This window comes from Elgaria multicarinata, chromosome 1 (genome assembly GCF_023053635.1).
Source record: "Elgaria multicarinata webbii isolate HBS135686 ecotype San Diego chromosome 1, rElgMul1.1.pri, whole genome shotgun sequence".
Lineage (NCBI taxonomy): Eukaryota > Metazoa > Chordata > Lepidosauria > Squamata > Anguidae > Elgaria > Elgaria multicarinata.
This window is the reverse complement of record NC_086171.1, coordinates 198484586-198512066: the sequence shown is the minus strand read 5'-3', so window position 1 is coordinate 198512066 and position 27481 is coordinate 198484586. Positions and strand designations below refer to the sequence as shown.

The 27481-nt window shown below is 43.5% G+C and overlaps 1 protein-coding gene across 1 annotated transcript; it reads right to left on the bottom strand.

Moving 5' to 3' along the window:
- Window positions 1-7726: 7726 nt before the first annotated feature.
- PFDN4 (prefoldin subunit 4) lies at window positions 7727-16438 on the bottom strand. The gene is made up of 4 exons (XM_063120516.1): window positions 16336-16438; window positions 12588-12695; window positions 9898-10038; window positions 7727-8121 (listed from the first exon to the last, which is right to left on the bottom strand). The coding sequence occupies exons 1-4, from the start codon at window positions 16357-16359 to the stop codon at window positions 7990-7992; spliced, it is 405 nt and encodes a 134-aa protein (XP_062976586.1). The 5' UTR covers window positions 16360-16438; the 3' UTR covers window positions 7727-7989.
- Window positions 16439-27481: the final 11043 nt, after the last annotated feature.

The following is a 27481-nucleotide window of genomic DNA, read 5'->3' as shown; positions in this document are numbered from 1 at the left end:
GAGCCATGCTGGATCATACCAAGGGTCCATTTAGTCCAGTGTTCACACAATGACCAACCAGCTGTCAACCAGAAACCTACAAGCCGGACATGGCTGCAACAGCACCCTATAGTCCATATTCTCCAGCAACTGGTGTATATAGGCTTACTGTCTCTGATACTGGAGATAGCGCTTATTTTCCAAATAGTCCACAAGCAGGCTTCGATTCCTCCACAAATGTATTGCATTAACGTCTGTTATTGGGTAGATTAAAAGTAAAATAAATGCCAGAATGAGCATGTATAATTGCAGTACTCATCCTTATAATTGCGAGAAACCTCATTTTCTGGAGCCATTCTTTCACAGAAAGTATCGTAATTGTTTTGCTATCAACATTCTGGATGTTAATAAGATGCTGATAATCAGTATTTCATGTTTACAATTATGAACTTCATCTTGAAGCCATTCCATAACCAAAACAACCTTCCAAGCAGCCTTTCCAACCTGGTGCTCCCCAGATGTGTTGAACCACAACTCCTATCATCCTCAGCCAGTACACATGATGGCTGGGGATGTTGGGAGTTACGGGCTGGCTCATATATACGTTCAAGTCAACTTCCGCTTTTTGAAAAAGTTGGGTTGCATCCAGCAGTGTCCCACTACTAGCGATGACATTGTGCTAGTGTAAACCAATTTGACTAATGCAACAGGAAAAAGCAATGATTTACTGCCAAAATTCGGGGCCATTTTTCCCCCTTTCAAAGTAGGTGGGCAGGGTGAGAACATGCTTTGATTTGAAGAAAAATCACACACCCCTTCTTCTTTTTTTGGTCATTTCTCCTCATTGCACTACTTACTTGTGCAAACATTGGTTTTACTGTAGCACAACATTGTTACCAGCACTAGCGCTGGGACACCTTTGACTACTACCCATAGATCCAAAGTTTCTTTTTGTGTATAAAAGGTTTAATCATGTTACTGGGCAACAGACTGAAGAAACACAACCTTGAATCAAAGTGCAAGTTTTATTAGTTTACCCTCAAGTGCTAATTTTGAAAAAAGGCCAATATTGAGCATGCTGTCTTCTTCTAGCCGTTTCAAGCAATGCCTTTGCATGTTAAGGTTAATATAAGCCTTATTTGGTGCTGACTTATTTGCCCTTGTGTTTCCAGAGACAATCTGGTTGCATTGTTGAGTGATTAAAGAAAACGCTATTGGCCTTTTGCATCTGAAAATGTATGAACTCTATACACACACACAGAACAAGAATTTCACAACATGGCTGAGGGACAAACTGCATGTAACATGAAGGGTCCATGAATAGAGGAGGCAAATTGGTCACTGACCCAATCACCAGCTGATCACTGGGGCAGGGCAGGGTCAGCTGTGGGTCCCTGGAATTTATCCCTAGCTGTACCACATTGATGAGAGAGGGACAGCAAAATAGCTCACGATGGGTTCAATAATTCACAGTGGGTTGTTGTGTCATGTGGTGGGATTTTTTTTAACCCATGGTGGGTTATTTTGCCAAAATAACACAACCAACAATGTGCAGAGTGGGTTATTTATACCACCGTTAGTTATTGGGATGTGTGGAGAGCACCAGTGGTTACTTTTGTCAACTACAGAGCAGCTAGGCAAGAGCATTCAAAGTGGTGGCTGCCACTGTACTTGAGATGTTGTACTTCTGTACTTGAGATGGCAGAACTCTATTTTTGGCAGCAAGGCAAGCGGAAGGAGTGAGAGGAGGAGGGAGGGCCGGGGATGAGTTAGGCCACAGCTAGACCTAAGGTTTATCCTGGGATTATCCAGGGTTAGCCCCTGCCTGAGCGCTGGATCCCGTGTGTCACCTAGATGAACAGGTTTGACCCCTGGATGATCCAGGGATAAACCTTAGGTCTTGCTGTGGCCTTAGTCAACTAATAATCCATTCACAGTTGCTTATAACCAACTCACGGTTGGTTATTTCTCTTATCGTGTGGAGGAGTACCTGCAAAATAACCAACTGTGAGTTGACGATTAACCAACCGTTTACTATTCTGAAAGTTTAATACAATGCTGTAATGTAATGTAATGTAATGTTTTTATATCATGATTCTTGTATCTGGCTAAAACCCATGCTGGGTTGCCTTAATAAAATTTGATTTGATTTATCCTGGCATCCAAACGCGGCCAATGAATGTGAAGGAGGAGGAGGAGCAGATGGAGAAGGAAGAGGAGGAGGAAAGAGACAGAGAGAGGAGCTTTCAGCAACATCAGAGCAGCTACCTTTTCACAGATCAGCAGACGTATGGCTGAACAGGATGCCAGCTAAAAAAAGATGTTGTAGTTGCATAGGTCCATATATGATATGCTCAAAGGCATTCAAAACTACACAATGGAGATTTGTAAGAGACATTTAATTGAACACAAGGGCAGGGAACTTGCAATTAACTGTAGTGGACCTTCCATCACGCATCAAGGGAGAGGGTTTCAGCAAATATATGAATTTTAAAAAAATTTTGCACTTGATAGTGCATCCTTTAAATTAGGATGTTGATCTTCTTTCAACCCAGGGGCCAAATTCTCGGGGGCTCCATTCCCGCGGGGCAAAGGAAAAGCCGGGTGAGAGACAGCGATACCAAAAATACCAGCATGTTTTAGGTTAAAGCTCTTACTGCCAGTAACTAGAGTCAGTGTTGTGTAGCGGCTAGGGTGTTGGACTGGGAGTTGGGAGATCTGGGCTCTAGACCCCAATTGGCCATGGAAGCTCACTGGGTGACTTTGGGCCAGTCACAGACTCTCAGTGTAACCTACCGCACAGGGCTGTTGGGAGGATAAAATCGAAAGGAGGACCACATAAGCCACCTTGGGTTTCTTGCAAGAGGGGAAAAAGTGAGAAATCATCATCACTATAAAAGAGGTATTTCAACTTTTTACAATGGGAAAAAAGACGGCACAAAAGCTGGGAAATCACCCAGTGATAGGTGTCAGGAGATGGGGCCATTGGAAGGGGTGGGACCATCTGGGGAACCCCAAAAGGCTGGATGTGGACCCCAACTGAGCTGGATTTAGCCCCTGAGCCTGAGGCTTCACACACCTTCTTTAAACATAAGTTGCTTCCAGTTGGAAGGTGCCTAATGCTACCAATCAGAAGGCACCGTGCAGCAATTCCATGTTTGTTTTTTCTTCAAGGGATTTTATGCAGTAATGGAACAGGTGTAAGCTGTAGGAAAACATGGGAGGGTTATAAGTGGAAGACGACATCTGGACCCCTGTAAATTTCAATGAATGAGGCAGGTCGATGGTGCTATACAAGCTTTGCCTAGAAGCACTTTTAATGCGCAGTGCGATCTTCACACAGAATTCTGTGCTAGTCAAGATATTGGGCCTGTTCAGACGACATGCTAAGCCTTGGTTGGGCTGCTAACCCTTTTGCAGCGTATGGTTAGTGAGCATGTTTAAACCGTGGCTACATAGCCACCATGGCTAGGAATGATTAAAATGAAATACTAAGCTATAATGTTTAGCTCAAAATGCTTAACCACCATGGCTTAGCATGTCGTCTGACAGGGTCATCTTCTCTAAGGAAAAAAAACCCAAGCTAATGTTTATGAGGTGAAATAACACTAACCCATAAAGCACAAGCTGCATTCCATAATGCTTCCCTTGATAGGTTAAACCAGACAACGAATGCCATTTGAAAACACAGCAGGTCATTTTACAGAGCCATCACTTACTTCAAAAAGAAACATGAACTACCTCCTATAGTCAATAGAATGCTAGACATAAACAAGAGAGGCCCTAAACGATTCACATGACAGTTGTAAGAGGGATATGGGAGATCCCCAGAGGAAGAATAGAATATAAAATGGATCTCTCGTTTATTATAAGCTTCAGCCCACAGAATGGTTTGAAGGCACGTGAAGCACTTTTACTGCTGAAGCTAAGCAGATGTGGCCGCGCCAGAAACCTTAGGTACCACGTGAGGAATTATAAATCTGCCACTCCAAGAGTGTAGTAAAAGTGATATAAACAAATTGTCTTCCAGGTGTCTACTATTCAACAGCATTAGCAAAGTAACATGGCACTTTGCTATTTTCTTCCCTTGTGGCTGCTTTATTTTTGTTTAAAACTCTGAACTGAATGATTGAGATAATCCAAACCACTTTCTGTCGTACAGGTGAGATTGTAAGAGTTTAAAATCTAAAAACATAAGAAGAGTTCTGATGGGCAAATCCAATCTAATCCAGGATCCTGCTTCCCAAGTGACTGGATAGATACCTCTAGGAACTACAGACCAGTCAGTCTGACATCCATCCCTGGGAAAATTCTGGAGCAGATTATAAAGAAGTCAATCTGTAAACACCTTGAAATCAATGCGGTGATCACTAGAAGCCAACATGGATTTGTCAAGAACAAGTCCTGTCAGACTAATTTGATCTCATTTTTTGATAAGGTAACCTTCCTTGTGGACTGTGGGAATGCTGTGGACGTCATATATCTTGACTTCAACAAAGCTTTTGACAAAGTACCACATGACATTCTGCTTAACAAACTAGCTAAAAGTGGGCTAGATGGAACAACTATTAGGTGGATTCAGTTGGCTACAGAATCGGACTCAAAGAGTACTTATCAATGGAACCTTCTCAAACTGGAGAAACGGCAATGAGTGGGGTACCGCAGGGCTCAGTCCTGAGCCCAGTGCTCTTCAACATTTTTATTAATGATTTGGATGAGGAGGTGCAGGGAACATTTTTGCTTATCAAATTTGCAGATGACACAAAATTGGGTGGGATAGCTAATACCCTGGAAGACAGAAACAAACTTCAAAGTGATCTTGATAGGCTGGAGTGCTGGGCTGAAAACAACAGGATGAAATTTAATAGGGATAAATGCCAAGTTCTACATTTAGGAAATAGAAACTAAATGCACAGTTACAAGATGGGGGATACTTGGCTCAGCAATACTACAAACGAGAAGATTCTTGGAATTGTTGTAGATTGCAAGCTGAATATGAGCCAACAGTGCAATATGGCTGCAAGAAAGGCCAATGCTATTTTGGGCTGCATTAATAGAAGTATAGCTTCCAAATCCTGTGAGGTACTGGTTCCTCTCTATTCGGCCCTGGTTAGGCCTCATCTAGAGTATTGCGTCCAGTTCTGGGCTCCACAATTCAAGAAGGACGCAGACAAGCTGGAGCGTGTTCAGAGGCGGGCAACCAGGATGATCAGGGGTCTGAAAACAAAGCCCTATGAAGAGAGACTGAAAGAACTGGGCCTGTTTAGCCTGGAGAAGAGAGGATTGAGGGGAGACGTGATAGCACTCTTCAAATACTTGAAAGGTTGTCACACAGAGGAGGGCCAGGATCTCTTCTCGATCCTCCCAGAGAGCAGGACACGGAATAACAGGCTCAAGTTAAAGGAAGCCAGATTCCAGCTGGACATCAGGAAAAACTTCCTGACTGTTAGAGCAGTACGACAATGGAATCAGTTACCTAGGGAGGTTGTGGGCTCTCCCACACTAGAGGCATTCAAGAGGCAGCTGGACTACCATCTGTCAGGGATGCTTTAGGGTGGATTCCTGCATTGAGCAGGGGGTTGGACTCGATGGCCTTGTAGGCCCCTTCCAACTCTGCTATTCTATGATTCTATGAAATCACTAAGCATGACATGAGGGCAATAGAGAATATCTCAGCAACTGGCATTGATTGGCTTAATGCCTCTGAGAAGATGGAAGTTCCATACAGCCTTCCTGGCTATTAGCCAGAGACCTAGCCTCCATAAATCTGTCTAAACCTCTACTCCAAACCTATATACTCACAAAAAAGTATTTGCAATTCTCTAACAGATCACTATTTTAACACTGTTCTCAGCATGTGATTGGGGATTACTGGCACTCTAGTGCCATCTTCTGGACCATCAAAACAGCAGTTGCTTCCTTAGCCCCAAAGACACACAAGATAATCTAAACCAGCCTTCTCCAGTCTGGTGCCCTCCAGATGTTTTTGACCTCAGCTCCCATCAGCCCCAGCCATTGTGACCGATTACCAGGAATGCTGGGAGTTGTGGTCTGACATCTGGAGAGCCTGGGGAAGGCTGATCTAAAAGATTATCAGCAATTGATGTCTGATTTGTATATAGCTTTATCACAAGGTTTTCTGTATGTATGCCAAGGTGCAAGGCGGGTGAGCATCCAAGGTGAGTAAGACAGAATAACGGAAAAGACTTTATTGATGAAAAGCCCAACACGTTTCAGCCTTTCTGTAATATCAGGCCTTCAAAGGGTTATAAAAATGTATGCAGATTCTTATAACAGATTGTTTTGGGGAGTCGTTAGTATTTACAGTACAAGACAATCTCTGAAGACATTTTACAGCCCTTTGAAGGCCTAATTTTAGAGGCTGAAATTGGGCCTTTCATCAATAAAGTCATTTACAGTATCCCAAGATTGTTTTCATGTATGTATGCCAGACATTTAATTGCAAATACACATGGCATTGAATGACATAAATTTTTAATTTTTTTTTTGCTCTATCCACAACTCCTTTCCCTCATGCATCACTAGACTGTGAGGACCCTGTCTTTCCATTTTTCTATGACACTTGGTAAATCAACAGTCACAGTATAAGTAGCAAGTGATGAAATCAAACTACCTGACTCGGATTTCTAATTAGACCAATTCTGAATTTAGAAATGCAATGCAAAATTCAGGGCTGGTCTTATTAGAAAGCTGAGCCAGGCATTTCATTTTTATCACTTGCCACTTATACAGTGACTAGGAGTTGAAGGAAGGAGGCAGCAGTGTGGCACAAGAACGCCACAAATAACATTACCATGGAAATTCTGGAGTGTTCGTTTATTCTAAAATGTAAATCCTACCAAACAGCCAAAGCACTGTGGTGGCAGTGAAGTGTTCAACGCACTTCAGTATCTTAACCCTCACAACCGCTCAGTGTGGTAGGAGGAAGAACTGGGAGTGATTTTCCTGGCTGGGAATCATGGGACTTGCAGTCTAAAACATCTGGAGAGCACTAGGTTGGGGAAAGCTAACCTAGTGAGTTCATGGCAAAGGGGATATTTGAGCTGGCTACTTCCAGGGTCACAGCTCAGTCTCTGTGTCACAATCCCTGCTACCATTAAATCAACTGTACTTAAATATGATTACCAAAAGGTAGACACTTTCATTAACACTTCGAAAGAGATTCACAACATCCAATTTTTTCTCCAGAAAGTAATGGGAGACATTTTAAAGGGAATGTCTAAACAAGATCTTTTCTTGAAAACATGGTTCCCAGTCATTTCATGCACAAAGACCCTGTTCAGACGACACGCTAAGCCACGGTGGTTAAGCATTTTGAGCTAAGCGTTATGGCTTAGCGTGTCCTGTGAACTATTACTTAGTGTGTCATGTGAACCATTCTGAACCATGGTGTCTACATAACCACAGATTAAACACACTCACTAGCCATTTGCTGCAAAAGGTGTAGCGGCCTAACTATAGTTTAGTGTGTTGTCCGGATCCCATCCCTCACTGTCACAATTCATCCTTTCGGAAAAGCTCTCTTGCCTGACGTGTGAAAGTAGCCATACGTGGTATTTATTTATTTCCGTCAGTAAATATTTACTAGGTTGATGACGTCTACTGAATGTGAAAATAATCTCTAGTTTATGCTCAATCTGACTGCAGTTTTTTGTTATATTGAACTGCTTTCTATTGATAGCCATAAAAATTCAGTGTGTGTGTTTTAAAGATTAGGCACAAAATATTGTATGCTTGCTTGACTTTTATTCTTCTTGTTGTTATTCAATAAACCCACTCTTGATGTTGCAACCAGCAAAATTTGAATCTATTCGCTTAAAACATAAATAATTATAGGTATGCAAAATAATAATTCTTTCATTAAATACATGAAACAGATAAGTGGATGTAATTTTTTTAAAAAAACACTTGAATACGTGGGGCTTCTCAAAACATTTTTAAAAGAGGGGAATAATTAGTACAAAAAACAAAATACCATTTCTAGAATATTTAATTATCATCTGCCTCAAGATTTATATTGTTTCCAAACTTTGCATAAAGCTGCACTTTAAGGTCTGATAATACTCTCTGGATAGATTCCACTCGTGACTCCAAAGCTCCAATTTCTTCCTGCAAGTTTTGCTGGGAGAAAAAAAATAAAATAAAAAGCTAGTCACCCAAACAAACCATTTTTTAAAAAATGTCTTTTAACAGCCAACTCTCATAAGAAGAAACAATTGTTTTTACTGGTCAAACAATAATAAATGGCAGACACTGTAAACAAACATTTGTGATCTTCCTCAGGCTCATGGGGTGCTGAGCAATAAAAATAAGAAGCTTATATGACCAGACAATGTCAAATCTGGCAGAGTCTAATGCTTTTTACAATAAAGTAATAAATAGGAAGGTCTGAGCACAACCAGTTGGAAAACAGCAAAGCCCCATGCATTGAGAATTTCCAGGTAGAGGACAGTGTCCAACTTGCATGCAGATTGTCAAATGAGCCTACATGGATGTGCTTTCCAAGTAGAGATTTTGCCATATTTGCAGTGTCCCTTTGTGACTGGATTCGATGACCTTATAGGCCCCTTCTAACTCTACTATTCTATGACTCTACGATACTTTGGCTTAGTTTAGGGGCCTTGGGTAACACAAGAACCTAGGGTCAAATCAATGAAAATAAATACTTATTTTTAATATTCCAAATTAGATTCTGTTTCCCTCTTATCTACTATTAAGAATTTTGCAGCACATCTTGATTTTCCCAGAATTCCTTAGAGCTCTGCTTGCCCACCACCCTAATAAAAATAAGTAAATACATGAACTACTGTATTTCTTCGATTGTAAGGCACCATCGATTGTAAGACACACACTAATTTCAGTACCACCAACAGAAAAAAAACCTAAGACACACCTGCGATTCTAAGACGCACCCCATTTTTAGAGATGTTTATATGGGGAAAAAAGTGCATCTTAGAATCGAAGAAATAGGGTATTATATTGGGATCCCAAATATGTAAATTATTATGACAGCGCCCAGAGGCTTTCCAGGGAAATAAAAGTGGTGGGGAGCTGCAGCCTCGCTCAGTGGTTCTCTTCACTTCAAAGTACCAGTCTGAACTCTGCCAGCCTGCCACCCTAGTAAAAAATATGTTCTTTAAACATGAAAGAAAAAAGGATGGTGGTAATTAGTTTCAGCCTCAGTGAGCCCAATGGAACCCTGGCCTCTGCCCCACTATGTCAAGTGCTGACCCCAGGCCTGTCAGGTAAGACAATACTGGGCTAAATGGTAGGGCTGTGGAAAGTCTGAACTTCGGAGATTCGAATCCGAGACTCGGAGGCCATTTTGTGCCAAAACCGACATTTTAGGGCACGCAATCGCCCACTCCTCAGCACGATCATCGGCTTCCCCGCTGCCACTGCCGGCTTCCTCTCGCGAGATTGTGTCCTCTCACAAGAGTGTTGGTGTCCTCTCGTAGCGAGGACATGTCTACCCTGTGTTCCTGGGCACTGCATGCTGGGAGCTGTAGGCTGTACCAGGCTTAGGGCTGGCCAGGAAAATGGCAGATCCATCCTAAAATGTCAGATTTGGCACAAAACGGCCTCCGGGCCTTGGATTTGAGTATCCAAGGTTCGAACTTTGCACAGCCTTATTAAATGGACCAACTGTCTTACTTGGAATAAAACAGCTTCTCATCTTCCTAAACTGGCAGGGGGAGGGGAGTGACTCGGTAATATGCCTTATTAACATGTATGCTGTGTCTGTTGTATGAAGAAGCTCTAAAGACCAGGATGTTTAATATTATTTAGTATAAATAATAATCAGAGAGAGAGAACAAACCAGGTACATTTTATTGGGCAGACTGATTCCCCACTCCCAGCCCATTCTTCCTGCATCACAAAGCCACAGGCACTAACCTTTGCCTCCTCTAACATCTCCTGTGTTTCATCTTGGGGATGGCTAATGAAGACGTCACCAATTTGATAAGGTATCAGCAGTGAATCGTCATCAAGCATCATGATGTCATCACACGCATCCTGCAAGTTCTGAAGCTGTTTCTGTGGTCAAGAAATCAGTTACTTTGCTAGATCATTTAACAGACTGGTGTTAAGTGCCATATGATGCAAGTTGTGAATCAACATTGTAACTTTACACATATGGTTTTGAGTTCTAAATTGGCTATGGTCATTTAAGAAAGATATCTTGGTCAGAGCACAATTCAAGCATCAATTCCCATGTGCCACAGAAATGAAAAAGGCAAGGTCAGTGCAAGGATAAGTGATTCAAAATGCATTGGTGTAGAGAATGTGAACAGGGAGAGATTTTTCTTCCTCTCTCAAAATACTAGAACCCAGGGTCATTCCATGAAGCTGATTGGTGGGAGATTCAGGACAGATAAAAGAAAGCACTTCTTCACACAGCAGCTACCACCATGTCTTTATATAAATTTTACAATGCTTTATATGAACTCACAATGCTCCTGTAACTGAGTATAAACTGCAACTGTCTTACTGCCTTTATACATATCTATGGTGCGACCATACTTGGATTACGGTGTCCAGTTCTGGTCAAGATATTATTAAGCTGGGAAAAGTGCAGAAAAAAGTAACTAAAATGATCAAGGGGCTGGAACATCTTCCTTATGAGAGAATGTTACAACAGCTGGGATTATATAGCTTGGAAAAAAAGGCAATTCAGGGGAAACCTGATAGATATGCACAAAATTATACATGGTGTAGAGAACCTGGAGAGGGAGACTCTTCTCTCTCTCTCTCTCTCTCTCTCTCTCAAAATACTGGAGCCCTGGGTCATTTCATGAAGCTGACTGATTGGAAGGACTTAACACACACCCATAGTTAATCTACGGAATTCGCTAACACAAAATGTAGTGATGGCCACCAAATTCGATGGCTTTAAAACGGGGTTAGATAAATTCCTGGAGTAGAAGGATATCAATGGCTATTAGTCCTAATGGCTCTGTTACGTCCATGGTATCAGAGACAGTAAGCCTATGTACACCAGTTGCTGGAGAACATGGGTGGAAGGGTGCTGTTGCATTGTGGGTTCCTGGTTGACCACTGTATGGACAGAACGCTGGACTAGATGGATCCCTGGTCTGATGGCTCTTCTTATATGCCCTCAAAAAAGTTAGTTACAACTTTGATTTTAGATTTGACTAATATTGTATACATTTCAGTTGCCCAGTTTCACTTATACTGTATTCAATCATGATGCTAATACCTAATTTTATGAAACAATGCATTACTAAAACAGTGGAACAATGTCTACAGAAAAAAATAGTAATGGAAAAAATTCCACCCCATAACACCGGAAGTTCCTCTGAGTTAAACGGGACTTACATCCCAATAAGTGTGCTTAGGATTGCAGTGACATTACAATGAGGTTATAATGTTCTTTCCCAGAGACTTTATTTATTTATTTATTTAGAATATTTATATACCGCTCCTCATTGAAAAAATTTCGGAGCGGTGTACAAGGTAAAATGAAAATAAAAACAGAATAAAACAGTTAAAACAAAATTTAAAAAGAAGCAAAACAACAACAACACAGAAATCCAAGGCTGCATGTTAAAGAAAGGCTTCTTGGAATAAAAATGTTTTCAGGAGGCGCCGAAAGGAGTACAAGGTTGGAGCCTGTCTGACCTCCAGAGGCAGGGAGTTCCACAAGAGGGGCGCCACCATGCTGAAGGCTCTTCCCCTGGTGGATTCCAATCGGAGGATGGATCTGTGGAACCACCAGGAGCAGGCCCTCGGATGACCTCAGTGACCGGGCAGGTTGGTAAGGGAGAACTCTCAGGATACTCTCAGGTATCCTGGTCCCAAGTTGTTTAGGGCTTTGTACACAAGTACAAGAACCTTAAACCTGGCCCGGTAGCGAATAGGCAGCCAGTGCAGTTCCCTCAGCAGAGGAGTTACATGCTGGATAGGGGCAGTGCCAGACAACAGCCGAGCTGCAGCATTCTGCACTAGCTCCAGCTTCCGGAGCAGCTTCAAGGGCAGCCCCACATAGAGCGCATTGCAGTAATCCAATCTTGAGGTTACCAATGCCTGTACCACCGTGGTCAAGCTATCCCTGTCCAGGAGAGGCCGTAGTTGGCGAACCAACCAAAGATGGTAAAAGTCACTCCGAGCCGTGGGGGTACTCAAACTACAGGTTCGTAGTTTGAGTACCCCCAAACTACGAACCTGTTCTTTCAGAGGCAGAGCAACCCCATCCAGAACAGGCAATGAGCCTGTCTCCCGGACTCGGGAACCACTCACCCACAGGGCTTCCATCTTGCCAGGATTTAGTCTCAGTTTATTGGCCCTCATCCAGCCCATTACTGAGTCTAGGCACTGGTCCAGGACTTGCACAGCCTCACCTGATTCAGTTGTCACAGGGAGATAGAGCTGTGTGTCATCAGCATATTGATGGCATTTAGCTCCAAATCCCCTAATGACCACTCCCAACGGCTTCATATAGATGTTAATTAACATTGGGGACAAGATGGTGCCCTGCGGCACTCCATAGCTCAATTGCCAGGAGGCCGAGGACTGGTCACCCAATGCTACTCTCTGAAAATAAAGAGGTTTTATAAAGAGGTTACCTTTTTATCCTCTATTTCTTCTTTTAGTTCTGTAATTCTGCTGGTGTTTCTTGCAAACTTGTTGATTTTCTGTTGATCTTCAAAAGTAACATTGACATCTTCTGCTGCCTGCGTAAGACCAACAAAAACGGAGAGAGCTCAATAAACATACTGCATGAGACAATAATTTGCTTTTTCAGTTAAATAAGGGCACATTAGGCTCATTACCAAGGAGCATGATAGTTCCAGGAAAACCTCTTAGGACATTTACACACACACACAACAGATTCCACAGAAAACAGTGAAATGAGAAAGAAATCATGCGTCAATGTTTATAGAGAATCGCAGGGAGGGGTGGGGAGAAGAGGCAATTTTCTCTTTCGGGACCCTTTGAATAAATAGGAGTACAGTGTGCCCTATAAACATGAAGGTATACAGCTGACCACCTGCAATGGGGGATGGGGGCAGGGGGGAATGTCAGCAGCACTGTGAGGCAAAGCCATTATCATGAGTGTTGTTTTCTCTAACAAGGTTCTATTAGTTTAATACTGTCAGTACATTATGTTCCAAAGCCATATTGCTTCAGTTTCAGAAATTCTTACTTTTTAAAAGAGCTAATAGCCTAGTTAATCCTGGGGTAAAGAATCTGAAGTTTAAAGCTTCCCCATATATTATCTTTGGGTGATGCACATGCTGCACTGATGACCTACTTGTGGGCTTTCCATTGGCATCTAGCTGGCCGCTGTGTAAACAGAATGCTGGACTAAATAGGCTTTTGGGATGATCCAGCACAGCTGTTCTTATGTTTTTGTTATTCATATAACAAATACACCTATGTTATTGGCAAATCCATAAATACTGATCTCCCAAATATTGATGTGCACAACTTTTTCCATTCACATTTTCAATGAACACAAATATATTTATGGAACTATGACTCTGGGAAAAGAAGCAGTAAAGTACCTGGCATTTTTCCCCATTGTGTGAGAGGGACAAAGTACCAGGCAGTGAAGAGAATCAGGTCTTCTGAGCGTGCCTTTCAAATATGCAACAACATCACCAACCCAAGGAAAGCCAGGTTCTTTTTTAGAATCAGCAGCAGGCTACTCGTGCACTTCTACTCAGGAGCAATTTCCTTTAAACTTAATTAGGCCTACCTCCCATGAAAGATGAACAGGATCAGACTGCAAATGTCACAAGCTCTGGCTGCACTTACTGTACAACAAATTCAGCTAAAACATGTTCAGCAACATTTATTATCTTGATAGATAAACTAGAATGCAGGAAGAGTGTTGGTCCATTAGGGAAAAAACCACCATCAAGGATCAGTTAGGTCAGTGGTTCTCAACCTTCCTAATGCCGCGACCCTTTAATACAGTTCCTCATGTTGTGGTGACCCCCAACCATAAAATTATTTTCGTTCTTCTCTACGCGATCCATTGTCATGGGATGGTTTGCTAATGAAAATAATACATAACAATAGCTTTAATAATACAAAAGATGATACATGACATAGTTCAGTCAATACAGTTTCCTAAGACCATCGGAAATATGTGTTTTCCGATGGTCTTAGGCGACCCCTGTGAAAGGGTCGTTCGACCCCCAAAGGGGTCCCGACCCACAGGTTGAGAACTGCTGAGTTAGGTAATACCTATATTAGGTCCAACACAGCTATTTAGAATGCCCAGGTATGTCTTAAGTGCATTTATACTTCACCTTTCCTCTGAGGAGCTCAAACCTACAGACCCCATGAGGTTATTATTATTATTATTATTATTATTATTATTTATTTATATAGCACCATCAATGTACGTGGTGCTGTACAGAGTAAAACAGTAAATAGCAAGACCCTGCCGCATAGGCTTACATTCTAATAAAATCATAATAAAACAATAAGGAGGGGAAGAGAATGCAAACAGGCACAGGGTAGGGTAAACAGGCACTGGGTTGGATCCAATGAGGATGTTCTGCCAGTAGAAAGGAAACCCTGGGCAGTTTGGCTTTCCCCTCTCCCCTGCTGCCTACTTTAAATCTGCTCCAGAGCATCGGGGAAAACCTCCAGCAGATTTGGGGGAACACAGAGGCTGCAGGGGGAAGTCCCATTGTGCAAGTGGATTTCCTCTCATGCCACATTGGCCCCAACCCATCGTGTCCCCCCTTTAATCTTCACAACAACCCTGTGAAATAGATTAGGCTGAGAAACAGTGACTGGCCCACAGGCACTCAGTAACCTTCATGGCTGAGTGGGGACTTGAACCTGGCGCTCCTCAGTCTCACTCTAACCCTGCTAGCATCCTCCAGACATCCTCCAGTCTAAGCTAGCATCCTCCAGACATTTTAGGAATACAACTCCATCATCTCCAGCCAGCATGACCAGACTATGCTGACTGGGGATGATGGGATTTGCTATCCAACACATCTGTAGGACAGCCGCTTGGGGAAGGCTGCTCTAACCAATAGATTAAGTTACAGGGAGCTGGTGGTGGAAAAGAATGGGATGCGCTGCTATTTGTGGCTCATGCAAATCCGTTAACACATATGCACGTTAAAATCAAGCTGCTTCTACCCCTTTGCTCTCAGGAAAAACTTCCTGATGGTAAGATTTGTACAACAGTAGAACAGTCTACCTACGGAGGTTGTGGGTTCTCCATCTCTGGAGGTTTTTAAGAAGAGCATGGACGGTTTAATTAGTTTTCCTGCACACTGCAGAGGGTTGGGCTAAATGATCCTTGTGGTTCCTTCCAACTCCACAATTTTGTGATCCTACGGGTGGAAGGGGGATGAAACCTAAAGGGGTCTAGTACAGCCTTGTATTTAAGCTAACCATAGGCTACTAGGAATTTTATGTAGGTGAGTGAGCAGACTGGCAATGAAGGGATGGGTCACTCCATCCTTCCTCCACACCTAACACAGAACCCAAGTGGAACAGCAGAGAAGCAATAGAGCGATCCCTCCCTCCCTCCTTTACTAGCTTGATAGAAAGCTTTTTTTATTAAAAAAAAAAAAAGGGGGGGGGAGCCTGTTAAAGCAGCCTTCTCCAGGCATGGGATGCTGGGAGTTATAGACCAACACATCTGGAGGGCACCAGGATGGGGATGGCTATGTTAAAGGGCAAGAAGTCTGTGTTTTTCAAGCAGGATGCAGAGGAAGGGCCTTCTCCTCCAGGACATGCAGGCTTCCCATTTCTTAGCAGGCTGGTATAAAAGAGAAAGAAATAGTAGTGTAGGCTAGCAACTTGGGTGGGCCTATCTGCAATGCTGGCCTAAGTATCTTCTCAAGTATTTTAAGTCTTTTAGTATCTTCCCCAGAGTCAAAACAGGCCACGTTTCCACCATGCGTCGGGAAACAGACCAACAAGGACGACTTCCCCAGTGGGGGAGGGAGAGGGGGAGGGGGAGGGGGGAGTTCTTTCCCGGACTACAACCCCCATCAACCCCGAGCATTCTGCTGGTCTGGCTGGGAGGCTGATGGGAGTTGTAGTCCAAAAGCTCTGGAGAGCGCAGGGTAGGGGAAGGCTGCGCTGGAGTCTGGTGGGGTGGGGTGGGGGGCTCAGAAGCGGCCACCCCTCCAAGCACTGACCAGCCCCGAGCCTGCTTCGTTTCTGTATCGCAGACCAAGGAAGGGAAGAAAGACGGTAAGGCCCGAGGCCCCCTTAAGACATGGCTCGTTTCCCTCGAGCCCAGTACGCACGGGAACCAACAAAAAAGCCGGGTTCCCCTCCTCAACGACGACCGCCACCCCTCGTCCCGCCCTGCCTCAGCCCGCTCACCGCTTTCTTCATGGTGGCCGCCATCTTGGGGACTGAACTACTTCGCCTCCTTGGCGGGGAGGTCCCCCACTCGCCTTCCCGCGGCTCCCGCTTCCCCCTTCCTCTCCCCCTTCGACCTCTGGGGATCCCAGAAAGCGGCTCCGAGTTTTGTTTTGTTTTCGTAGAAACAGATGTGGCACGGTTCTACCCCTGCCCTCCTTCCTCTCCCCCACAGCCGACGTTGGTATGGTCCAAGTTAAAGGCGCCAAAGAGAACCACGAAGAATGCTGTCGGCCGGCGGAAAACAACTGCAAGGCGTATTTCGCTGGGTGCAATGCGCGGCAGCAGCCGGTAGGTGGCGGAGCGGGCCTGTTAATGAATTGGATGGTCGCGGCTGAGAAGAATTCGCTACGTGCCAGACATGGTTAATGTTGGACTAGACACAGATCTTATATAAAGTGTATGTCATTGCAATAATAATACTAAGTACACAGCCTGTATAGCATCCTTCGCCAACCTGCTGCTCTCCACATGTGTTGGATTAGGATTTCAATGCCCATAACAGCTGGCTGGGGATTATGGGAGTTGTAGTCCAACACATCTGGCAGGGCACTAGGCTGAGAAAGACTGTGATGTACTAAAAGCAAGCTCATGTGTTTTATATAATGTGTTTTATATTCATTGTTGTTCCCCTCCTCGATCCAAGTGGAGAGGCAGGTAAGAAATATTATTATTGTTATTATTATTATTCCGTATTTCTTCGATTGTAAGATGCACACTAATTTCAGTATCACCAACAGGAAAAAAAAAAACACCCTAAAACACACCCACGATTATAAGACGCACCCCATTTTTAGAGATGTTTATATGGGGGGAAAAGTGTGTCTTAGAATCAACTGTGCATAAGAACAAGTTATTGCAGGCTTGGAGGAGTGGGGGAAACCCAAAAGTTTGCAGGAGTCATTTGTATATATGGAGAACCTGGTGAAATTCCCTCTTCATCATGACAGTTAAAGTGCAGGAGCTATACTAGAGCGACCCAGATTTAAAAGAGGGCAGGGCACATGCACCTTTAACTGGTGTGATGAAGAGGAAATTCCCCAGGTTCCCCATATATACAAATGACACCTGCTGAAATTTTCTTTTCAATGCAACTGTTAAAGATACAGGAGCCCTGTCCTCCTTTTCATATGGTCACGCTACTTTTAAAGCCATCCAAATTCATAGCAATCACTAGCCCTTGTGGCAGTGAATTCCACAGTTTTAACTTATTTATTTATTTATTGTATTTTTATGCTGCCCAATAGCTGAGGCTATCTGGGCAGTTCACAATTAAAACCTTAAAATACAACTGATGAAAACATAATATAAAACTTTGAAAGTATAAAACTACCATGTAAAAACAAAATAAACCTAGCAGCAATTACAGACCAGGGAAAGCCTGTGGTGAAAAAATGTGTTGTCAGGAGGTGTTTAAAGGATGTTACATTTTCCGCCTCCCGAACTGCACGGGGAAGTTTTCCAGATGATGGATGCCACTACAGAGAAGGCCTGCCATCGAGGTTCTTCATGGCAACATTTTGGAATGACTAGCAAGACCTTCTCCAAAAAATTTAAATGTCATCTGGGCATATGCACCTGTATATGCATATAAATGTTGTCTGGGTGCATATGCGCTGTGCAAAGAAGTACCCTGTTTCTTCGATTCTAAGACACACTTTTTCCCCCATATAAACATCTCTAAAAATGGGGTGCGTCTTAGAATCGCAGGTGTGTCTTAGGATGGGTTTTTTTCGGTTGGTGGTACTGAAATTAGTCTGCGTCTTACAATCGTAATTCCTTTGATCTGTTCTGAAGCTCCCACCAATCGGCTTCTTGGGATGACCCCAGGTTCTAATATTATAAAAGTGGGAGAAAAATGTCTTCCTATCCACATTCTCTACACCTTGAATCATTTTGTACGCCTTTATCATGTCTCCCTTCACTTGCCTCTTCTTTAAGCTGAACACTCCCAGTTGTAACCTTTCTTCATAAGGGAGATGCTCCAGCCCCTTAAACATTTCAGTTGCGCTTTTCTGCACTTTTTCCAGTTCTTACAATGTCCTTTTTGTGTGACCAGAACTGTACACAGTATTCTAAGTGTGGTCTCGCAATAAATTTGTATAAGAGCAGTATGATATTGGCAGTTTTATTCTCAATTCCTTTCCTAATTTGCCTTGCATGGAGTTTGCTTTTTTCACAGCAGCTGCAAACCGGGTTGACATATTAGCTCAGACCCTATTATCATATATGTGAAGTATACTTGCTTACATGGAACCACTTTTCCATTTTGATGCCCGTTATCCTAATTCTGAGAGTTTCTTTGGCAAGCTCTTCTCAATCCCTTTTTGTTTTAAATTTTGCTTTCATCAGCCATATCACCACTCCTAATTCCAGATCATTTATGAACAAGTTGAAAAGGATTGGTCCCAGTACAGATCCCTGTGGGACCCCACTGTTTACATCCCTCCATTGGAAGAATTTACCATTTATTCCAACTCTTAGCCACATACTAAGTTTGTTCAGGAGTCTTTGGTGAGGGACTTTCTCAAAAGCCTTTTGGAAGTCCAAATAAACAATATCTACTGGATCACCCCTGTCTTACATGTTTATTGACATTCACAAAGGAGTCTAAACATTTAGTCAGACAATACTGATTCTTTTTTAGCAGGGCTTATATGCTAATTTTAACGTTACTGATGCTTTCAACCAATTAACCCAAAACAGACTTTAAGCTAACTGCCAGTAATTTTCCAGATCCACCCAGGATCTTTACTTAAAAAGTGATGTTACATTGGCCATCCTCAAGTCCTCTGATACAGAGGCTGATTTAGTGACATGTTTTATATTTTTATTAGAAGAGCAGCAATTTCATAAGTACTTTAGGATGGATACCATCCAGACCTGGTGATTTATTAACTTTCAGTTTGTCAATACCATTGAAAGTGTCATCTTTTGTCACCACTATTTGCCTCAGTTCCTCAGACCCCTTCTCTAAAAGCATCAGTTCAGGAATAGGTATCTAGCGTACATCTTCTGCAGTGAAGATAGATGAAAAGAATTCATTTAACTTCTCAGCAATCTCCTTATCCTCCTTTAGTACTCGTTTAGCTCAATTGTCATCCAATGGTCCAATTACCTCGCTAGTTAGTTTTCTGCTTCTGATAATTTTAAAGAATTTAAATGCTCCCCATGATGATTTTTTTTTTTTTTTTGCATCTCTTATTGCCTGCTTTCAACTCCTTTATACAAGTTTGTGCTCCGTTTTGTTTTCCTCACATGGGCTGGGCATCCATTTTCTGAAGGAAGTCCTCTTTTCTCGAATACCTCCCTTGACACTGCTCGTTAACCACTCTGGTGACCTCTTGGACTTGATGCTACCTTTCCTAACCTGTGGTATGCATTCTAACTGTGCTTCCATTTTGGTTGTGGTTTTGAGTAGCTTCAAGGCATTTTAAAGGGATTTAACCCTCTTGACTCCCTCTTTCAACTTCCTTTTTACCAGTTCCATCATTTTAGAGAAGTTTCCTCTTTTGAAGTCAAATTTGACAGTGTTGGGCTTCCTTGGCAATTTTCCACTAATATATATATATTGATCTGATAGCACTGTGGTCACTATTTCCAAATGGTTCAACAACATTTACATCTCACATTAGGTCCTGGGCAATACCACTGAGGATTAAATTCAGAGTTCCTTTCCCTCTGATTGGTTCCATGATCAACTGTTCTAGGGCACAGTCATTTAGGGCATTGAGAAATTTAGGGTGCAATACTATCAGGATGCCCCTAAGTCTCCAAACTTAGAAGCTTATGGGCATCCTACACAGAATGGAAGGAGCAGTGGAGGCAATCTTCACCTCCTACTTTGCATTATGGCTAGATGGGCTTTTTCGCCCATCTAGCTGGGGCTCTGCCGAGTGGGAGGAAAGGAAGTAGGGGAGTCCTGAGGATACATCATGAGCCAGCCTCCCAGTCCCTGCCCATGGGAACTCCCCCTCTCCTTCCTCTCCATGGTCGCTTTTGCGAGCTTAAAGAGGCGGTGAGCACTGATTTCTCTGCACTGGCAGCAAAAAGGACAGGAGCACGGATTTCTGGATTCGAGGTTGGAGCGCTTTCTCCAACCTCGGATCCAGGAGTCCAAAATACCCTATGACCCCCCCAACTCTGTCTAGAGGGGCATAGGATTACTCCCTTAACCTCTTTGTCATGACTGGAACATGCATTCATCCAGTCAATGTGGGGGCAATTGAAATCACCTATTATTACACTTTCTCATTTGGATGCCTCTCTGATTTCATTTATCCATCTCAAGATCACCCTGAGGGCGCTGTTTCTACACCAGCCTTTCCCAACCTATCACCCTCCAGAGGTGCTGGATACAACTCCTATCATCTCCAGCCAGCATGGTCAACATAGAGGTGATGGTATTGGTTGTGATGGTGAAGACATCCAGATTTCATGAGCTGCCTGTAAACGTTGCCTTATGTCCCCTTTAGTGGCTGTAGAGCTGTTCAAGAGACAGGAGAGGATCTCCGGGATGCAACTATTCACCTCCTATTTTTACCTTGTGGTTTTCTGAAGAACTGGTTTTAATTAAACAGATAGTGGGCCTGTTCAGAAAACACCTTAAACCCTGCTGGTTAAGGCTTTTGGTTAAGCAGCAGGGTTTAAGGTGTCTTGTGAAATGTGCTTTGCTAACCCTGCTAAGTCACTAACCGCACTCAGGCCACAGCTAGACCTTATCCTGGGATCATCCAGGGTTCGCCCCTGCCTGAGCACTGGATCCCCTGTGTGTCACCTAGATGAACAGGTTTGACCCCTGGACGATCCAGGGATAAACCTTAGGTCTAGCTATGGCCTTAGACTGTCTGCAGCAGGGTTAGCAGCTCTAATCTAAAGTGATGTGTGCAACAGCATGGCTTGTGGTTAGTGCTAACTCCAGAGAACCACAGTTTCACTAACCACAGAGCCTAAAGTGTCGTCTGAACGAGCCAAGTGATTTATTTTTAAAAAAATAGTTGGTAGTGTTTTGCTTTTCTCCCTTCTTCATAGGCTAATCCCTGCCGTTCCTAGTCAATATTGTTACACGGATATCAGAAAGCCACCCACCCATCCTGAAAACAAATCAAGTCAACTGGTAACAATTCTCAAGGCACATCCTGTCGCTGACAAATATTTTCCTTCCTTTCAGGGGAGCGGGGGTCATGCCAAGCCTCGGAGCTATGAAGGAAGAGGGAGTGTGGCACTGAATGAACTCAAAGCCTTGGCAGGCTCTTAAGAGCAAACGGAGAGATGAAAGCCCACGCTGCCAATAAACTTTCCATTGAGTTGAATGGAGCCAGGATTGCATCCTTTTGCTTCAGACACATTTGCATATCTTTCATGCCTGAGATGACTCCCATGACTGGGTGCAGAAGCGAACATTTGCCGGGATTGGGTGGTGGTAAATAGGAAACGCAATGCAGCTGGCTCTTTAAAATCTTTGCAAGCGCTGGCGTTATAGAAGGTCTGGTTTACACTTCATGGGCTCTGTGGAAAACAAGACATTTGCAAAATCCCATTTCTATGAATGCTTCCACACGTGAGGTCTTCGCTGGCCAAATTAATTCCATCTCTAAGGGAGATTGGTGCATTTTAGCCTTAATGATGCCCACATGTCGACCCATAAACTGCTGCTCCACCCAAGGACTTTGTGTTCTTTTGAGCACACTGGTGAACACAGATCATGAGTCAGGTTTTTCAAACTGCATCCCATGTCCACAGTGCGGTCCTGTATAGATATTGCTTCTGAGCCTATTTGCTCAGAAGCTATGGGGCTTATTCCTTTGAAAGAATTCAGTGGGGCTTACTCCTTTGAAAGTTTGCATAGGATTGGAGCCTAAGTCTGCTGCTGCTGCTGCTGCTGTTTTTGAAGTGTGTAACACTGGCTGCTTTATTCTTTCATAAAAAAGCAGCCACGTGGGGTCCTGATTAGGGTGACCATATGAAAAGGAGGAGAAGGCTTCTGTATCTTTAACAGCTGTATTGAAAAGGGAATTTCAGCAGGTGTCATTTGTATGCATGCAGCACCTGGTGAAATTCCTGCTTCATCACCCCAGTTAAAGCTGCAGGAGCCCAGCCTAACATGACCAGATAGAAAAGAGGCCAGGGCTCCTGCAGCTTTAACTGTTGTGATGAAGAGGGAATTCCACCAGGTGCTGCATGCCTACAAATGACACCTGCTGAAATTCCCTTTTCTATACAATCTGATCCGTATTGGGACCTCTGGAAAGAAGAGGTTAATCCTGTCTTCCATTCACCATCTTCTCACTGGAATTCACCCCCACAGCTGTTATTTGTCTCTCCCCACCTATCCACCCAAAAACCGGGAGTGTTATTTTTGGTAAAGAGCCTCTGTAGGAGCAAACAGTAGCAGGGAGGAAAGGGTTAACCCCCATAGTCTCCATCTAAATCAAGGCCCCACATGTCTTACTTTTGGTGAAGTAGCATGACCCTCAGGATTCCTGTGCCAGATTAATGAGACCAGAATCCTTTTATTTTATTTTATTTGTTCATTTATTTATTACATTTTTATACCGCCCAATAGCCGAAGCTCTCTGGGCAGTTCACAAAAATTAAAACCATGAGGAACATAATAAAACAACCAACAATCTAAAAACCTAAATACAAAATACCGTATAAAAAGCACAACCAGGATAAAACCACACAGCAGAAATTGATATAGAATTAAAATACAGAATTAAAACAGCAAAATGTAAGTTAAATTAGGTGTTAAAATACTGAGAAAATAAAAAGGTCTTCAGCTGGCGATGAAAAGAATACAGTGTTGGCGCCAGGCGGACCTCTCTGGCAAAGGATCTACATTTGACAACATCAGAAACACTCTATCGACACATTGGCCGGGTTCGGACAACATGGTAATCATCTGTTGATTTACATTTTGTTCCTATTTCCTCCCCGCTCCGGTTGATTAGTGTGTTGTCCGAACCCAGCCATTGTTTTAAGACTCAGTGGCTAGGTGCAACTTAGGGTGATCAGATGCAAAGCTGCTGGACAAGGCTCTGGTGACTAAGATTTTTGTATTTGGGGGGGGTGTCTAGGCAGGTGCAACTTGTCATGCAAATATGCGGGGTGGGGGGAGCTACAAATGCCAAAAAGCTTCTCTTCTATGCAAGAAAGGGCCCCTTCCTTTCTTGTATTTAGTCACTCCATTTTCAACCAACAACTACAACAGATTTTTGCCCTGCTTTTCCCATCCAAAAAAGGAATCACTCAAAGTGACTTACAAAGTATAAAAGCATAAAAACAATAACCAACAATTAAAACACATTAAGGGTGCAATCCTATGCATGTTTAGACAGAAAAAACAGTCCAACAACTTCCAGCATTTCCAGAAGAAAGTGCAGGAGATGTCCTGGAGATGGACAACATTGTGTAAGGGACTCACAAACTTCCGTGAGTGGCCAATCACGACTGTGCAATAAATCACTCATTTAGAGAAACTCGTAGCCAGAACTGTGTTGGCTATGAGGAAGAGGGGAAGCAGAGTTTCTGAAGTGAGAGCCCTGTTTTGACCTCGGAGCCCAAAAACTGAACAATCCTCTGCCCCCACCCTAAGACGCTATCTGGGGCGGGGGACATAGGATTGCTCCCTTATTTATTTAAAATATATGTATATGTCACCTTTCATCATACTAGAGTCCAGGCATTTTACAGCAGTATACCATATAGAGATGTGTGAGAAATTTGATTCTGTTCACGAATCATGCAATCACAGACACAATCAGAAGTGCTTCTTTTAGAGAAATGTTAGCAAATGGCAAAATTTGCAATGATGTTTGAAAAATGTGTTATTTCTTAAACTGCACAGCTTGATATGCGCATTTTTGAAACAACAAAATAAAACGTATTTTCTTGCTTTAGTCAATGAGATGGGGGGGAATTTGCACAAAAGTGCACATTTTTCTTATTTGAAATCTGCACCTTTCCCATTCAAACGAGTGGGGGGAAAACAGGTCAAAAAGTGAAATCAGGAGCAAACAGAAACAAGATCCAAAGTGATTTTCAGAGAATTTAGGCACGCTCAGAAATCAGTGGTTCTCCTATCCCTAATACAATGCAACTATATGAATGAAAAAGCAACAATACAATAGGAGGATATACAGTAGTAGCACTTCAGCAGAGTTTTAGATGCCTGGGTGAATTAGCTTTTTTGAGTTTTAGTCAGGAATCTAAAAGACAACAGCCATGATCCCAGACGGGTTTTATTGGCAAGTTCATTCCATAGGGAAGGTGCCAGTCTCCGTCACTGACACCTGCCTACTAAAAAATGTCAGAGGCACTTGGACAAGGGCTTTCGCAGATGTTCTATCTAGTTTATTCCACCTCTGTCACACTTAACATTTACTTCTCATGGTTTGCCCTCTTTTTCCTGGTAATAATGAGTGCAACCGTATGCATATGTAGACAGACAAAAAGTCCTACAGCTCCCAGCATCCCCCAACCAGCCATGCTGGGGAACATGGGCAGAAGGGTGCTGTTGCACTCAAGTCCTGCTTGTGGGTCTCCTGTGGGAAGCTGGTTGGCCACTGTATGAACCGAATGCTGGAGGAGAGATGGACTTTTGGCCTGACCCACCCAGCATGGCTCTTCTGATGTTTTCATCTTCTTATGCAAGTTTGTACCTCCTGCTCCTATACCCCACCCTTAAAATATTTGCAAAAGGTGACTGAGTTGGTTCCCTTTCTCTGAAGTGTATTACCCTCGGTGGGTCCTTCTGCCAAAGCCGTGGTGACTTCTACAGATGAATAATAAATGTTACGTCTGAGTCAATTTTCTTTTCCTTCCAGATGAAAGCGGAGGGAGAGACTGGGATTGGGTTGGACAGCTCTGAAGTTTGGCAAAGACGTCCCGTCCCCCCCATCTTCCCCCTGCATGCACAGGCAAGACTTGTGCGCGTAGGACGTGTTGCTCACTGTTTTTCTCCCTGCCTTTTAAAAGTGAAAGCTCTGTCCTTGGTGGAATCAAATGAACTCGCTGAACTCATTGACCTTTACCACAAGGAAACTGGCTTGATGCTTTGAAACTGTGTGTGGGATGGAAAGCTGTCCCAGGGTTTTGTTTTCCCCCTTTTCTTTCCGCAAATGCGAACAATGTCATTCTTGTATAACAATACAATCATCCCAATGGAATCCCACAGAAGCCAAGAGAATCACCAGTCATTTAAAAAAAGGCTGGCCATGAAAGCCAGCTGCATTTCAGTGTCTTTGTTTGTGAGTACCGAGGAAGGGATCCTTGCAGAGATGCTACAGGTAGGCCAGTGTTATCATCTGTGCTTTGGCTGACAGGGGCTTACCCCGCTCCCCACCCAGTGAGTTCATGGCAGAGGCAAGGTTTCAACTTGGGGCCCTGTGGTCAGAGTATAAGCAATCTGACACCATTCAGATGTTTTGGGCTGCAACACCCGTAACCCCTTCCCATTGCCTACACTGGCTAGGGTTTATGAAAGCTGTAGTCCAAAACATCTGGAGGGAACCATGTTGCCTGCTCCAGTGACAGCTCTTCACAAATATCAAATAATATTTGTCCAAAACCTTGTGGGGGCGGAGGAGGGGGGAATGCAAATTCCATTGTCAGGCAATACATTTATTAAGGGCAACACCAAAATGCCACAAAAGGTTGTGCAAGCTTTCAGGTTCACCAGAATTCTTCATCAAGCCTGGTGATATAACAGGCAGGAGATGGAGGGGGAAACAGAAAAGTCCTTAATTTGAGCCAGCTCATGTTGCCGTGAGTACAGACTCAGTTTTAAAATGGTGACAGCACACTGAATGGGTCACTGGGAGGCGTTGCAGGTACCAAACTGCCCCTCGTTTTCTGGAACAAAGAGACAATGGCTGAAGCCCATTTTTGAAAGCATAAAGACCAGCTGTAACTCAGATCTGCCTTGACTTGAAATAATTGCAGCCTGCTTTGCTGGCAGGGCTGTCTCCAACTTTAACCTACTGTGCATCCAGACGGGCAGCTTCGTGTACAAATCTAACTACAGACATTCACACAAGGACTTGTGAACTTGCACGCTGCAGTCTGCAGTGTTCTGCTTCTATTCCTCATTCCTGTGGGGCAGCCCCCAGGTATTTTGCAACCCCCCCCCCAAGTGGCTGCAGCACTCCATTCTGTAAAGGGTACCCTGATATCTCTTGCAGTGCCTCTTGCTGAGGATGCTGGGGGGGGTGACCCTCAGTGTGGCGTAGTGCTTACAGTGTCAGGCTCGGGTTCAAATATTCACTCCAGCTGCAAAACTCACTGGAAACCTGGGGCCAGTCTCTCTGCAACTCCCTCTCTCTCTCTCAGGTGATCATCAGATGAGAGTTTAATAGCATGCTCTTTACTCACAGGTTTTCGCAGGTCCTTTTCACGACACCGTCTGCCTTCCGTGTGCCTCCTCCTTCTGCACGTTTTCCCATTTTAAAAAAGAGACCCCGGGAAATCCGGATTTTTTTTTCTCCTACAGTGAAATGTGCCACCATTTCCTGCTGTGTGCAGGAAATGCAGCATAATAAAATGCCCACTGAATGGGTTTTTGCTTACATACTCTTTCTAAAGCTGTGCGTCCCTATTATGGGACAGTAGACGAGGCAAAGCAACAGGAGGGAAATGTGATTCCCCCCGCCCCCATCTGAAGAAGCTCTCAGCCTAACCTCGCAGGTTTGTTGTGTGGATAACATGCACACGTTCTTGAGCTTCTTGGAAGAAAGGTAGGGTATAAAAGTAACCAGCAGGAATTAATAATACACAATTCTGCATTTAGAACGCTTGTTGCAAACCTAGGGCGCTTCTACACAAAGGGTTTGCCCCGGGGTTGCTTCACAGTAGCAGTACGTCATCTACATGATGCAGCCGCTATTGCAAAGCCATCTGGGTCAAACCCTGGAAACTCCACTGATTGGTCGGCATGGGTGGCCCCACGCCTCTGGGAAAGTAAAATAAAATGGGGGGAGAGGAACGGGCTGTTCCTCCCCACTTTTATTTATTTTTGAAATTATTTATATCTGTGGAGCTCCACAGACACAGATAATAAAAATAAAAAGAAATGGGGGTGGATGGGGAGGAACGGGCAGCCAGAGGA